This window comes from Brienomyrus brachyistius, unplaced genomic scaffold, assembly GCF_023856365.1.
Source record: "Brienomyrus brachyistius isolate T26 unplaced genomic scaffold, BBRACH_0.4 scaffold42, whole genome shotgun sequence".
Taxonomy (NCBI): Eukaryota; Metazoa; Chordata; class Actinopteri; order Osteoglossiformes; family Mormyridae; genus Brienomyrus; species Brienomyrus brachyistius.
In genome coordinates, this window is record NW_026042317.1 from 452081 (window position 1) to 466689 (window position 14609).

General features: G+C 46.6%; 2 protein-coding genes across 4 annotated transcripts in view; one reads left to right on the forward strand and one right to left on the reverse strand.

Moving 5' to 3' along the window:
• LOC125722784 (uncharacterized) overlaps positions 1 to 14609 on the forward strand; it is a 154958-nt gene that overhangs the window by 104315 nt on the left and 36034 nt on the right. The gene's annotated exons all lie outside the window — the stretch shown is intronic.
• On the reverse strand, positions 8778 to 10784 carry LOC125722770 (G-protein coupled receptor family C group 5 member B-like). The gene is made up of 3 exons (XM_048998971.1): positions 10560 to 10784; positions 9138 to 10094; positions 8778 to 8836 (listed from the first exon to the last, which is right to left on the reverse strand). The coding sequence occupies exon 2, from the start codon at positions 10090 to 10092 to the stop codon at positions 9181 to 9183; it is 912 nt and encodes a 303-aa protein (XP_048854928.1). The 5' UTR covers positions 10093 to 10094; positions 10560 to 10784; the 3' UTR covers positions 8778 to 8836; positions 9138 to 9180.

Consider the following 14609-nt stretch of genomic DNA (forward strand, 5'->3'; position numbering starts at 1 on the left):
GCCATGCTAATGGAAGCATTTTACCTTCCTCTCTAATCTCTTTTTTTCTTGGCTCTCACTGCAGTCTCCTCTATGCCAGGGTTTCTCAAGCCAGTCCTTGGACCCCACTGCAAAGATCCACAGTTTTGCTCTGTCCAAGCTCTCAGCACAGCAGTAAAAGGTGACTGTTTGGTTCATGCATGCAGGGATCTGGGACAGAGCAAAAACGTGGAGCTGTCTGGTGGGCTGAGGAATGAGTTTAGAAATGCTGCTGTATGAAGTATTAAACCATTTGACCGGTTGGATAAATGTTAAAATGTTTTCTCAAAATATAAAAAGAGATAATCTTCTGTTTTGCGTCTCATTACAAGCAAATTTGTTTTTTGTTTTTATGTCACTCTAGTATTTGATATCTAATTTTCAGTCTTCTGGCAATATAATCTGGTGAATGGGGAAAGACTTCCAGCAGGGGCTCCGGTTTCCTCCCACAGTCCAAAAGTGCGCAGGGTAGGTTAATTGGCAAATCTGAGTTGTGAGTGTTTGTGCCCTGCAGAGTGTTGACTCCTGCCCAGGGTTGGTTCCTGCCTACGCCTGTTGTTCCAAGGACAGGCTCCGGTCCCCCCCGCGACCTCAGTTTGGCTTGCTGTCTCCCCGCTTGGTTTTCTTTGGTGTACGTATTCACTAGCCCCCTTGTTGCTTTGACTTGTGTGTAAGCTATGTATGTGTGATTGTATTGCTGCATAGGGAGTGACTGCTGTTTTGTTTTGCAAGTGTGTGTTGGACTCTGTTTATTTGGTTAGGGAGTGAGGTGGAGTGTTTGTCTTTTGGTTTCCTTTTCTTTTGCACTTAGGTGAGATTAGCTGTGGGTCGCACTTGATAGTTGGGGATTTTGTTTGTTATTTTGGCTGTGGTCACTCCCAAAGTCTTTTGCACAGGGTTATTTGTTCAGTGTCATTATACATGAAAAAAAATTAAAATACAAAAAATATCCCTTTGTCCACTGGTGTTCCCTTCTTGCCCTCACCCTGTTTGTCCCTTTGTCCCATTCCCCTTTCCTGTGAATACTGTTACACTCCAACCCTAGACAGGATATCATAACAGCATCTTACCTCTTGTTTTAAAAGAGATGAGGGATATTATTCGTCGACCTTTAACTTTGCTATTTCAGAAATCCGTATCTGCCGGTGTGGTACCTTCTGACTGGAAGTATACACTGTAAAAAAAGGCAATTTTTTTTCGCAGTTTTAAACCATTTTATATCAGCCATTTTGACTACAGTATAATTATTTTTTTCCTCTTAGGTTAAATGACAGCAAAGGTTTATCAAAACTACATTGCATAAACATATTTTTACGCACAGTTTGTAAAATAAAAGAAACCCCTTCAGTGAAACTGGTCAATTTCTTTTCTGTATTTTTTCAGAAATTAAACTTATGGTCATATGCTTTATCTGTAAAATTTTAATGGTTTTATTGCACCAACATGTGTTTTAGTAAATCGAAGGCACAACAGCTGTTTCCTATAATTTTGCTTTCATTAACTTTAATTTTACATTCAGTGTACATAAAATCTACATTGTTTTACTGTCATAAACCAGATATCCACCATAATTGTACTGTGTTGTTGGATATATACGAAATGGTTTGCACAGAGCTAAGGTTATAAACATAAAAAAATGACTTAAAATTAGAAAATATAGACCCTATATTATAGGGAATATGCGAGTCATCGAACTGATATTGTAACGAACTCAAACTACAGTAGCGTCAGAGGCTGTAAACAGATCACCACCAGACTGCAGCTACAGTTACAAAGATAATTTTATTCAGTACAATTCATGCAGCGACCCGTTGGGTCGGATCTGGATTCACAAAGAGTTCGGTCCCGCTTTCTCCCCATAGCACACCACCCCTTTTTAAGCGTGTGTTAACCCACGCTACCACACAGTAAATCCCGCACCACACAACATCCCCATTAGGGCACGGCACACCAATAGCACTGCAATGCACAGTAATCCCTGCACTTCGGGCACAGGCAAGCGTTACGGGACCCGAACCGCCTCTATAGTCCTGTCCCGACCCTAAGCGGTTACACTGCGCATTTAAACCACACGAAACACACATACAATAAAGACATAATTAAAACATAACACCCCCTCCCCCCCAGGGGATCCGGACCCTCCCCCGGGGAAGGAATAATCACACCAGTCCGTCACCTAGAACGTCCCACGGAAAGGGAATTTTCCCCCCCACCGCCAATCCGTCCCTATGAGGGTGCCGCTACTCCCGTCTATCAACCACCCCGTCTAAGCAGTGGTCATAGCCTCCTACCCCCACTGTCCTGACTGTCCTCGCCCTACCGCACCGGGAACTGTCCCTACAGCCCACTCTCTGGCTTCACAGCCAGCAGCCCCAAACGGCATACGAGCGGCACCTCCCTCCCGGACCCCACCCGTACGGTGCCTACCAGACCAAATCTCCCTAACGCGCCTCCCACTCCCTCTCTTAACCCCAGATCCCTCACAACCTAGGTGTGGCCACTTAATTAACTATTACCTTCCACGCCCATCCGTCACCCCCCACACATCAAAATTACACTCCCCCCACCCTTAGGGCAGACTCGTCCTTGAGTCACAACATTTCATAGTCCTTGGACCATGTTGGTGGCCTCCTCTGACGTCGCAGACGAGTCTTCTGAACTGGAGCCCCTTCCCTCCGTTCTTGTTCCTTGGCCCCATGCATAGCAGCAGGCCCATCGCTGTGTGGCTCTGGAGGGACCTTACGGGCTCGGCTCCGCCAGGTTCAGGTAGGCTGGTCCCCTTCCCCCTGCTGCCCTGGTCCAATTGCACTTGCCTCTTCTGGCCGATTCGCTGCCATTGCCCACACTTCTAGCCCTGGCACCCCCCCCTCCATCTCGCCACCCTTTTCTACTTAAGGCCGTGGTTGCGGATAGCCACCACCAGGGGGGGAATCTCTTAGCTCAGGCAGGGTACCAACAGGCATCACTTGGTGTCTGCCCTCCTGATTGGCAGCCTCTGTTACAGTAGAGAGAAATGGTTTAAGTCGATTAAAATGCACCACCACCTCACTTCCCCCTTCCACTGGTACCACTCAATACAATACCTCCGTTGCCCTTTCCACCACCTTATATGGACCCTTAAACCTCCTCTGTAACTTTGGACATAACCCCCGTCTTCTAGCCTTCCTCCAAACCCATACCAGTTCCCCTCTGAATAGTACTTGACTTGCGCTCTAAAGTCATACGCTTGCTTCTGCTTACCCGAAGCTCTTGCCTGATGACATGTCACTGCTCCCACCACTGTGGACAATATGTCCCCTAGTCTGGCCACATATTCCGTTACAAAGGAAAATCTTTCCCCCTCGTTGAGATTCAACATAACATCCACTGGCAACACTATCTCTTGCCCAAAAACAACCTTGTACGGTGTAACCCCAGTACTAGAGTGAATACTACTCCTGTAAGCCATCATCACACAAGGCAACAAAACATCCCAATTGGACTGATTGTCCTCCACAAAGAGAGACAACATTGCCAACAATGTCCTGTTAAACCTCTCAATCATCCCATCTGACTGGGGGTGATAAGCTGATGTCTTAGTCTTTGGAATGTTCAACAATTGACACACCTCGTTGAATAGATTTGATTCAAAATTTCGGCCCTGATCTGTATGGATAGAGCGAGGGGCCCCCAAGCGACAGACCCACTGCTCCGCCAAGACCTGGGCCACAGTGGAAGCTTCCTGATTAGGGAGAGGGAATGCCTCAGTCCATTTTGAGAAATAATCCCCAATGACCACAATGTACATATTCATCCCTGGAGTTACCGGTAATGGCCCTAAAATGTCCAATGCTACCCGTTCATATGGCCTAGCGGTTACAACAGACTGCAGCGGGGCACACCCCTGTTTCCCCCCCACTTTCCGGGAACCACAATCCACACACTCCCGACACAAGTGCTTAACATCCCCAAACCATCCCAGCCAATAATAGCGATCTTTCACCTTTGCTTGCAACTTTTGTATTCCCAAATGACCCCTAGTGGTAGCATCATGCAACTGCCTCAAAATTTCTGGCACCAAAGACTTGTCGATAACAACCTGGACTTGGTTTGCTGCATCAGAATGCAAAGGTGGATATCGTACCAACCTAGAACCATGCAACTGATCCCACACTGATGCATATTTCCACAACTCATTTGGAGGCTGACTACCTGCCCTCCCTCCCTTCCTTTAAAGCAAAAATCTCCCGCAGCTCAGCATCTCCTTGCTGATCCTGCCCCAGCTCATCACACTCCTCCTGACATGCCACTGCCTCCTGACACACCTCTCTCACAGCACATATCACCTCTCCCCCTTTTTCCTGGGTAGCTGGCGGTGAGTCTGAGGTTACTGGCAGAAAAGCGGGCACTCTAGAGAGGGCATCCGCATTAGCGTGTCCCCGACCCGGCCGATGCACTCTCTTATATTGGAAGCTGGCCAGCTGCTCCACCCACCTAGCCAACTGCCCCTCTAAACCTTGGAAATTATGCAACCATCTTAAGGAGTTATGATCTGTCCGTAAGATGAACTCCTTCCCCAACATGTAGTATTTAAAATGTTTTATGAAGGTAACCATACTTAACTCCTACTTGGTTGTTGCATATTTCCTTTCTTGTTTAGTCAAAGCCCTACTAGCATATGCTATCACCTGTTCCCGTCCCCCTTCTACCTGGGACAATACTGCCCCAATACCTGCATCACTCGCATCCGTATCTAATATAAAGGTTTTATTAGGGTCGGGGTAAGACAGGACTGGTACAGACATCAAACTAAGTTTGAGCTGTTCAAATGCTGCCTGACAAGCTTCTGTCCATGTAAACCGTCTGCCCTTCTCGGTCAGCTGGAGCAGAGGACGAGCAAGTTCAGCAAAACCCCGAATAAACCTCCTACAATAAGAGGCAAGGCCCACAAAACTCCTCCCCTCTGTCTGATTTTTAGGCACCGGCCACTGGCGCACAGCTTCCACTTTAGCCGGATCAGCTTTCACACCCCTAGCCGATATTATATGGCCCAAATACTGCACTTCTGTGGCAAACAAGTTACAGTTCGCCGGTTTAACCTTCAGATTAGCCTGACGCAATTTCGTTATAACCTCATCCACATGGTCCAGATGTTCTTGAAAGGTACGGCCAAATATTATTGTATCGTCTAAGTACACCAAACAAGTAGTCCACTGAAGACTCGCCAACTCTAAATCCATGAGACGCTGAAAAGTTCTCAGACTGTTACACAGGCCAAAACTCAGCACATTAAATTGGAAAAGGCCTGACGAGTGATAAACGCCGTCTTATGCTTATCTTTTGGATCCACCTCGACTTGCCAGTACCCACTGGCTAAATCCAATGTAGAAAACCAGCAAGCCTTGCTCAAACTACCCAACGCATCATCAATTCGGGGTAAGGGGTACGTGTCTTTACGGGTAACATCATTCAATTTGCGATAATCAACGCAAAACCGAAGGCCACCATCTCGCTTCCGTACCAGAACCACCGGCGCTGCCCAAGGGCTATTCGAGGGCTGAATGATGTTATTCTCCAGCATCTGCTTTAAGTGACCAGATACTTCCTCCTGCAAATGGAGGGGGACACGGCGGGGAGGCAACTTTACCGGCTTCGCCTCACCAGTATCAATGTTATACAACATCAGGCGAGTTCTCCCCAAATCTCCCTCTCCGGCACTAAATACAGACAAATTCTTCTGCAACGCGGTATAAATACCCGTCATATCGGATGAGGCAAACCCTTTCTGGTGCAATCAAAATATGTTACAAGCCTATCGACTGTCCAGGGCACAACAGAATCCTCCTCATCCTCACCCAGGTCTACATTCTCTGCTTTCCGACTCACCTCAATACCCGTATGCAAGGTACCTACCCTCATCCCCCCATCATTATATTACACTGGCTAGATGCCGAATCCAAAGGCTCCAACATACCCTCAAAAGCAGCCCCACCTGTATTCTCCACCTTACCAGCAATGATTGCCTCACTTCGAGGGGGGGGGGATTACAGTATCTTCTGGAACCATGACGACCCGAGGCTTGTCCACATCTGCTGGCACAAGGAGAGGTAATAATTGACCCATAACCCGACACTCCTTCCTACCAAAATCCAACACCACCCCATATTTACTTAGAAAGCTTTTCATCCCCTCTTGCATCTTAGACACCGTGGTACGAAGCGATTTTACCTCCTGCCTTAACTCCTCTACCACCCCCAACAACACCTCCATTTGTTCATCCCTTTCTAATTTATGCTCCACCACTCCCCTCACTTTAACGTCAGGTGGCAAAGAAGTCTGCTCCAAACTTCTCAGCAACTCCATTTCAGAAGCAAGTTCAATGACATCTTCCAGCGTATTAGGCTTGGCACTACACAGGCTAACCCGAAAATCACCGGTAGCAAAATGCGTAATAAACTGGTCTCTTGCCAACAGATCACAAATCCGATGATCAGCCGTGGGATAAGCCCTAGCGGCTAATCTCCGTAAGGCGTTACCAAATTCCCTTGCCGTCTCGCTATGCAGGCGGCGACGGGCGGTAAAACTAGCTCTATTCCAATCACTACTATCACCAGGTTCAAAACACCTTGCAATAGCCGCTTTTAACAACCCATAATTACTTTTAGCCTCACTCGGCATCCCACTATACATCTCTCTAGCACGGCCAGACACCAGCAAAGACTTAAACTTAATTTTCAGAGACTCATCCCACCTGTTTACCTCAGGCGAATAAAATTATTCCGACCAGTCAGACCACTCATGCCCCACACCATTAAAAGTTTCCGGTATAAATATTGGGTGAGCAGGGGGGGCCACCGGGAGACTGAGAAAACACTCTCAAGACGTAACAGGACAATCAGCGCCCTCATAATTAGGAGATTGTACACTATCCTCCACCTCCGATATGTTAAAGCTAATTCTAGGTTTCTAAACGGAAAAACCACAAAGGAAAGAAATGATCCCACCGCTGCCACCAGTCAGACCTACAGTGTGAGGTGTAGAGCTGGGTGGCGTTCGATGCCATTGGCTTTAGATAAACTGAACTGTCAGCGCTGTCACTCTAGCTTCACCATCCCTTGTGGAATTGGAGTGCTGACATTTCAGGGACTCCCCATGCCTGCATTCCCACTTGCCTCTCCCTCCTACTTATGCTGCCATAGCCATATCTGCCAGAGCTTGCACTTTGCACTTCATATTGCACTCACCTAACTGTTAGCACTGCCTATAGTCTCCCCTATACTTTGACTAATTGCACATTTTATTTCCCCAACTCCTCCTGGGGTGTGCTGCCTGGAGACCTCAATCTATCAAGATTTTCAGCACAACCTGCTACATGTGACATGTACCCATGACGTCCTTGCATCCAGCTCGCGTTCTGCCTGTGCCATCTTCCATGTATGACCCGCTGCCTAATTACTTCTGGTTGCCTGGCGATTGGAAGGAGAGTTGGCACGGGCTTGTCATCACCTCCCTGCTCCCCGGTTGTGCCTCAAATCCTATGATTTGGACAATGTGACTTGGCTCTTAGCCATCTCTTCTATTCGACTCTCCCTACCGGCCCCTGGAGGTTGGGCTCCCCCTTTGAGTCTGGTCCCTCCCAAGGTTTCTTCCTTCTAGAGAGTTTTTCCTTGCCACTGTCACCTATGTCTTACTCACTGGGGGCTTTGGGTGGGGATGCTGTAAAGCGCTTTGAGACAATGTATTGTTGGGATAACGCGTCATACAAAAATAAATTTGTTGTTTTTCTGTTTTAAAACCAAATGGGAAAACCGTAAAATCACCTTTTTTTGTTTCTTTTCTATGAGTAAATTCAGATCTAACAGATACCAGAGATGTAAGATACAGCCTAATGTGAACTTTATCTTAATTTTACAACATTAACAGTCCCAGTCATAAGCTTGGAAACACCCACCCTTAGAATGGTGTATTTTTGTAATATTTTCTACATTTTAGGATAAAATATGAAGCCTGATTTTTTGTTTTCTGCTTTTCGCTTTTTCCCCTTCTGACAGAAAAACCAAAAAACGCTGCTGTTGTTTAGTTTTCCTGATTTCGTTTTGGACTGGAAAACCCAAGGACAAACGATACATGGACTTTTTGCATTTGTTTGGCTTTAATGTGTTTGATATAAACCTAGAGTTGAGAACCTACAGATGTGTGTGTTTGTATGAGCAATCCATCCATCCATCCATTTTCCAAACCGCTTATCCTACTGGGTCGCGGGGGGTCCGGAGCCTATCCCGGAAGCAATGGGCACGAGGCAAGGAACAACCCAGGATGTGGGACCAGCCCATCGCAGGGCACATTCACATACCAGTCGGGCAATTTACCAACTCCAATTAGCCTCAGCATGTTTTTGGGCTGTGGGGGGAAACCGGAGTACCCGGAGGAAACCCCACGACGACATGGGGAGAACATGCAAACTCCACACACATGTGACCCAGGCGGAGACTCGAACCCGGGTCCCAGAGGTGTGAGGCAACAGTGCTAACCACTGCACCACCATGTCGCCTGTTGTATGAGTAATATAATGTAAAAATTAAATTCTATTTTATGTCCAGTACAAAAGGCAAGCATATCATACAGGTAAAACACCCACATTTAAAAAATGTTTTCATGAAAGTCTGTAACAGTAGAGTGAAGGAACTGACCAGTGGCTGGGCTACTGATATATGGTATGATGATGACCATTGAATGTTTCTCAACTTTTTAACCCTAAAAAAACACACCACTTCCAGAGATGATGATATATATATTATTTATTTAAAATGTAATGTTTCCTGGGGGCTGGGGAGGACACCTGCAGGAGAGAGACAGATATTGATCATGTAAACATCCTTCAGCAGTGCAGTAGTCATACTTCACATTTTTTTTTGGGATTGTTGGGGGGGGGGGGGGGGGGCACATGCAGCCATGGTACCTAAGCTCTGCTCAAGTGAGATCTGAGTTACAGGGAAAGGTCCATAGACCTTGTTTATATGCTGCTGTTCCACAGACTTCCAGTAGGGGCTCCATGTGAGGAAAGAGCGAGGGCTATGCTCTCTCTCAAGTACACACAGAGTCACAGAGTAGGTCAAAGAAGCGAAAACAAAGTACCATACCTGAGTTGTTGTCACTGAACACGAAGTCCCGGTTTGCTCCAAACTACAGGTGAGAAAGGCCCTCCTCTAAACTGGCCTCTCTCATGCGGGACGGGGGCCGTAAGGTGGCGTGGACCTCAGGAGCAGCGTGCAGCAGTATCAGCAGCCATGCCTGTGCCAGCAGCACCACTGCCTGTACCCGGTTGTCCCATGTTGGGGACAGGCCAAGCGCCGCGTTGCCATACAGGCAGAAGGTGATCCAGGCCACCCACAGCAGGACTGAGGCCAGGCAGGTGATGAGCAGCCACGTGGTCCTGCACCTCCACCGTGGCTGCTGCCTCCACAGACTGCAGGCCGCCCCCACCAGTGCTGCCAGGAGCAGGACCAGCACATAAGTGGTGGCCAGCGCAAAGTCCAGCGGCTGGTATTCACAGGCTGGCTGGCATGTGGACATCGTGGCTAGAAGGATCCACTCCGGATCCAACACGGCCAAGGCCACCGCCAGCCCCATTAGTTGACCTGTGCTGGGGCTATGAGCACCTTGTCCCAACCGGCGCAGTCGCAGACCATGAAACACGAGGCATGTGTTGCAGATAGCAAGCAACACCCCCCTCAGGACACGCCGGGCGAAGCAGAGGCTCTCTTGCTGCTCAGCGATGTATCCCAGGCTGAGGCCACAAAGCCCAAATATGGCAGCGAGCAGCAGGAGTAGCGGCGCCACCCCGCTGCGCTCCTCAGCCTCTGTGATCTTCCGCAGGCGACACAGTACCACCAGGAGCAGGATCAGCGAGGCGAGGGCCGCCGCCGCTGCCGCCACCACCACCACCAAGCCCCACACCGCATCCAGCTCACACAAGGCCGTGTAGGGCCTTGTCAGGATGGAGCCGGATCCGCAAGGCGAAGCTTCGTCCCATGAAGAGCTGCCCCCCACCAGGGACAGGACGAGGAAGGTGAAGAGATTGATAGAGGGAGCCATCACTGGCAGGGAGAGAGAAAGGAATCATTTAATGGGTTGAAGAAGTATTAGTCCATTAAACGCAATGTAGCCTGCTGCTGTGCAGGACACATCACAGGCGACACGCTGAGCATGCTGACAACTGAGCAATGGACTTCTGCAGTGTGAGACTACATGCACTTTCTTAAAAAGCAGTAATCAATGCCATGTCAACCAGCTGAACAACTTCACAAGTAAATCGGCACATTATATAGGCCACCATCGTTATAAAAAATAATTATTATTTAAATTCAGGGGTCTCAAACAAATTACTGTATATGGCCGGCCGATATCAGAGAAAAATTAAAACCATGTAATGTCATTCCAGCGCAATTGACACCCGCCAGTCTGCACGTTTTGCGGTCGGTAGTTTAGCATATCACAGCGTTTTTTTTTAGTTTAAGACCTTTGATCTAAGTGAAGTATACATTTTGAAGGGGAGGCCTTACCTTCACTGTCAATGTCTTTCAGCTTCACTTGCTCTTACAACACGTACGATGCACTCACGAATCGTTTGTGTTTGCTTCTCCCTTATCAAACAGATTATTTATAAGCGGTGCATCATGACGTAGTACTGCATTTTTTACGTAATGGAACGCTAACGTTCTAAATAGGGTGGGGGCAGGGAGGGGGCATTAAGTGTCATCCTTTTTGTGTTTACTTTTGAAAAATTGAGATATAACCTTTAAAAAACACGGATATAATGTAAGAAACTTTTAAAAAAATAAATACAAATAAAAACGAGCAAATGCATTCAATCTCATTTCTTGTAGCTAGTGCTGGAAACTTTGGTGGACACCAATAACGATATATTTTTGTCCAGTAATATTACCAATACCTAATGTTTATCCAAACCCATGCAGCGCTCTAAGAAACTCCAGCTTCTGCGATTCCCCCTGCAGACCGCTACGGCTGATACAAAGACAAATGCGCAAAAGATGCTAGTAAGATACAGAGATTGGTCATTGGTTAATATTATATAAATACGCAATTAATAATATGACAAGTGGCAGTATTGCTACACGATTAAATAAACGACAAAAACAATAATAATGACTGATAAGTCATAACGCGTTTTTTTCTTTGATGGTGATAACATGTACATGCAGTACACCGATACCGAAATAAGAGAATTAATGCTATTAGCAGAAAATTATTACTGGAGACATAATTGTTAGGACACCCTCGGCAGGGAAACGCGGACCCAGGAATGCGGAACAGCGCGATCTTTATTAGATCGAGCAGGTAACAGGCTTTCAATGGGCCAGGCAAGAAGAATGGTCGGGGACAGAAGGTAGATTCGGTAGCCGGGGAGATCCAGTCCAACAGGCAGGCACAGGACATGGAGACGAAGGGAATGGGAGACGAGAGATCCTGGGGCTGGCAGGGAAGGCAGGACGGGAGGTTCAGGGACGAGGGCTGCTCTGGGAAAGGAAGGCAGGCAAGGTAAGGAACGAGGGAATGACACTGGACAAGCAAGCGCTCGATATAGAAATGAAACATTGGCAATACTTCGCAACCCCCGTTGCGTGTGCTGTCCCTTTGTAGTCTCCCGTATGCAGGCTTAATTGATGACATCCGTCGATGTACGTGACAATAGTTATGTTTCTTCCCGTTTGCAATCAAAGTGTGAGCTTCGGGCGTGACGTTAAGCGGAATCCCAGACCGATTGTATAAAAACGCAACAGGCTTCATTTGAGACTGTATAGGCTTCTGAATTTTTCGTATAGGCTTAATTTGAGTCTGTTTTCAAAGTAAATTAAAAAAATATAGATAACTGATATGTTATCAGTTAATTTTTCAAATATTCTCATTAAAGTGCTTCTGTTGAGAGGGCTTAAATTACGAAAATGTTAACATTGTTCAGTTATTTTTATGTCCAGTGTTGTGGAGTAGCTAACTAAAATAATCGACGCTACTAACTTTACTTCTTTCAGTAGCTTATCGGTAGAGCAAATACTTTTAAAACGCTGTAGCTTTTCCAGTAACTATTTTTTTCCTTTTTTTACAAATAGCGATATAGCAGCGACATCGTCAAAAATATTACAGGTCGTCGATCGCTGTCAAAAAATATATTTTCATTTCAACATTATTTTCCGCGTTTTTTAATTCATTTGGTTTTTGATGTAGTTAGCATCTCCCTAGCACGGCCACACAATAGCAAAGACATGAACTTAATTTTCAGAGAATCATCTCACCTGTTTCCCTGAGCCGCCAGATCAAATTGTTCCGACCAGTCAGACCACTCACGCCCCACACCATTAAAAGTTTCCGGTATAAATATTGGGTGAGCAGGGGGGCCACCGGGAGATTGAGAAAACACTCTCTAGACGTAACAGGACAATCAGCGCCCTCATAATTAGGAGATTGTACACTATCCTCCGCCTCCGACATGTTAAAGCTAATTCTAGATTTCTAAACGGGAAAACCACAAAGGAAAGAAATGATCCTACCGCTGCCACCAGTGCAACTAACCTAAACTAGCGTCAGAGGCTGTGAAAGGAGAACAGATCACCACCAGACTGCAGCTAAAAGTACAAAGATACTTTTATTCAGTACAATTCATGCAGCGACCCATTGGGTCGGATCTGGATTCACAAAGAGTTCGGTCCCGCTTTCTCCCCGTAGCACACCACCCCTTTTTAAGCGTGTGTTAACCCACGCTACCACACAGTAAATCCCGCACCACACAACATCCCTATTAGGGCACGGCACACCAATAGCACTGCAATGCACAGTAATCCCCACACTTCGGGCACAGGCAAGCGTTACGGGACCAGAACCGCCTACTGTATATAGTCCTGTCCCGACCCTAAGCGGTTACACTGCGCATTTAAACCACACGTAACACACATACAATAAAGACATAGTTAAAACAGAACACCCCCTCCCCCCCAGGGATCAGGACCCTCCCCCGGGGAAGGAACAATCACACCGGTCCGTCACCTAGAACGTCCCACGGAAAGGGAATCCCACCCCCCCACCGCCAATCCGTCCCTATGAGGGTGCCGCTACTCCCGTCTATCAACCACCCCGTCTAAGCAGTGGTCATGCTACCCCCACTGTCCTGACTGTCCTCGCCCTACCGCACCGGGAACTGTCCCTACCGCCCACTCTCTGGCTTCACCGCCGGCCGCCCTAAACGGCATGCGAGCGGCACCTCCCCCGGGACCCAACGCGTACGGTGCCTACCAGACCAAATCTCCCTAACGCGCCTCCCACTCCCTCTATTAACCCCAGATCCCTCACAACCCAGGTGTAGCCACTTAATTAACTATTACCTTCCACGCCCATCCCTCACCCTCCACATGCACACATATCATCATTACACAGTATTTGAGGGATGGAGGGATGAGAAGAGTGGGATGGAAGGAAATATAAGGAGAAGGAGGTTCCTCGGAGCTCCGAGATGTGTTTGGCTGTAATAAATCTGGAATATAGCTATATGACATAGTTTTTGATAACACCAGCATTTATTTTTTAGGTTTGTCGAGCTCCGTCAAAACAATTAGAACGAGTCCCTTATGTAACTGGAACCCCTCTCACATGTAAACACAGTGACACGCTACAGCGTTGGTTTGTTGTCTGAGGCTATGATACTGACCATAAACACATTCTCAAATTTCACTGCACCAATCACAGCATATGCAGGCAGAAAAATCATAGCAAACAACATTCAGCATTAGACTCTAAAACCGTCTGTAATGTCTGTGTTTATCCAGTGGACCATAAATTAAAATAAGCTTTCCTATTTCAGTTTCTTTCAGATGTTATAAAGTAGTAAATAAAGAATCATATTAATTAAACCATGTATTACTGACTATCAGACAACTTCAACAAGTTACCAAATGGATGCAAAATCAAAGATATTCATTTGCGCCTGGCACTAACCATGTACTCCTTCACAGTACTAAGCCATAGAAAGGGCCCCAATGAAACCCCTGCATTCCTGCATCGCAGATACTCTAATCTCAGCATTTATAAGATTATATTTGTACTACCTGCCAATTTTTATATTAGATGAGACTAAAAATTGAGAAATATCTATATGCAGAAGTAGTTTTTCCTGATAAGAAGGATAATATCAAGACTGTCAGCATTTACAAATCGAATTATGACATATCTGAGTAGCCCAGACTGTCCGGAAAATGGCTGACTAATGTACATGCAGTGTAATAAACTTATAATCAAATGGATAGTAGAACGCTCAATAATGGACAGGAGTCAAAGGGTAAATAAGGTGCATCATGTGGAAGAGAAGTTAGGTGGTGTTGGGGTGCATTGTGAGTTTCATCTGGTAGCTAGAAGGGAACAAACAGGGCTTTTGGGGGGGGGGGGGGGGGGACTTCTCCGGGGGCTACATCGCTCTACCTTAAAAAATAAATTATTTAAAAAAAAATCTTTTCTCCTTACACTATAATGGCAGGTTTAGGACTAATACAGTACAGTCATAACCAGTGTCAGGGATTCTATGCATCGCTACACAGAGACAAGTCCAT

Excerpts from the sequence above, each read along its gene's own strand:
- LOC125722770 (XM_048998971.1), bottom strand. The coding sequence starts at position 10,092 with ATGGCTCCCTCTATCAATCTCTTCACCTTCCTCGTCCTGTCCCTGGTG.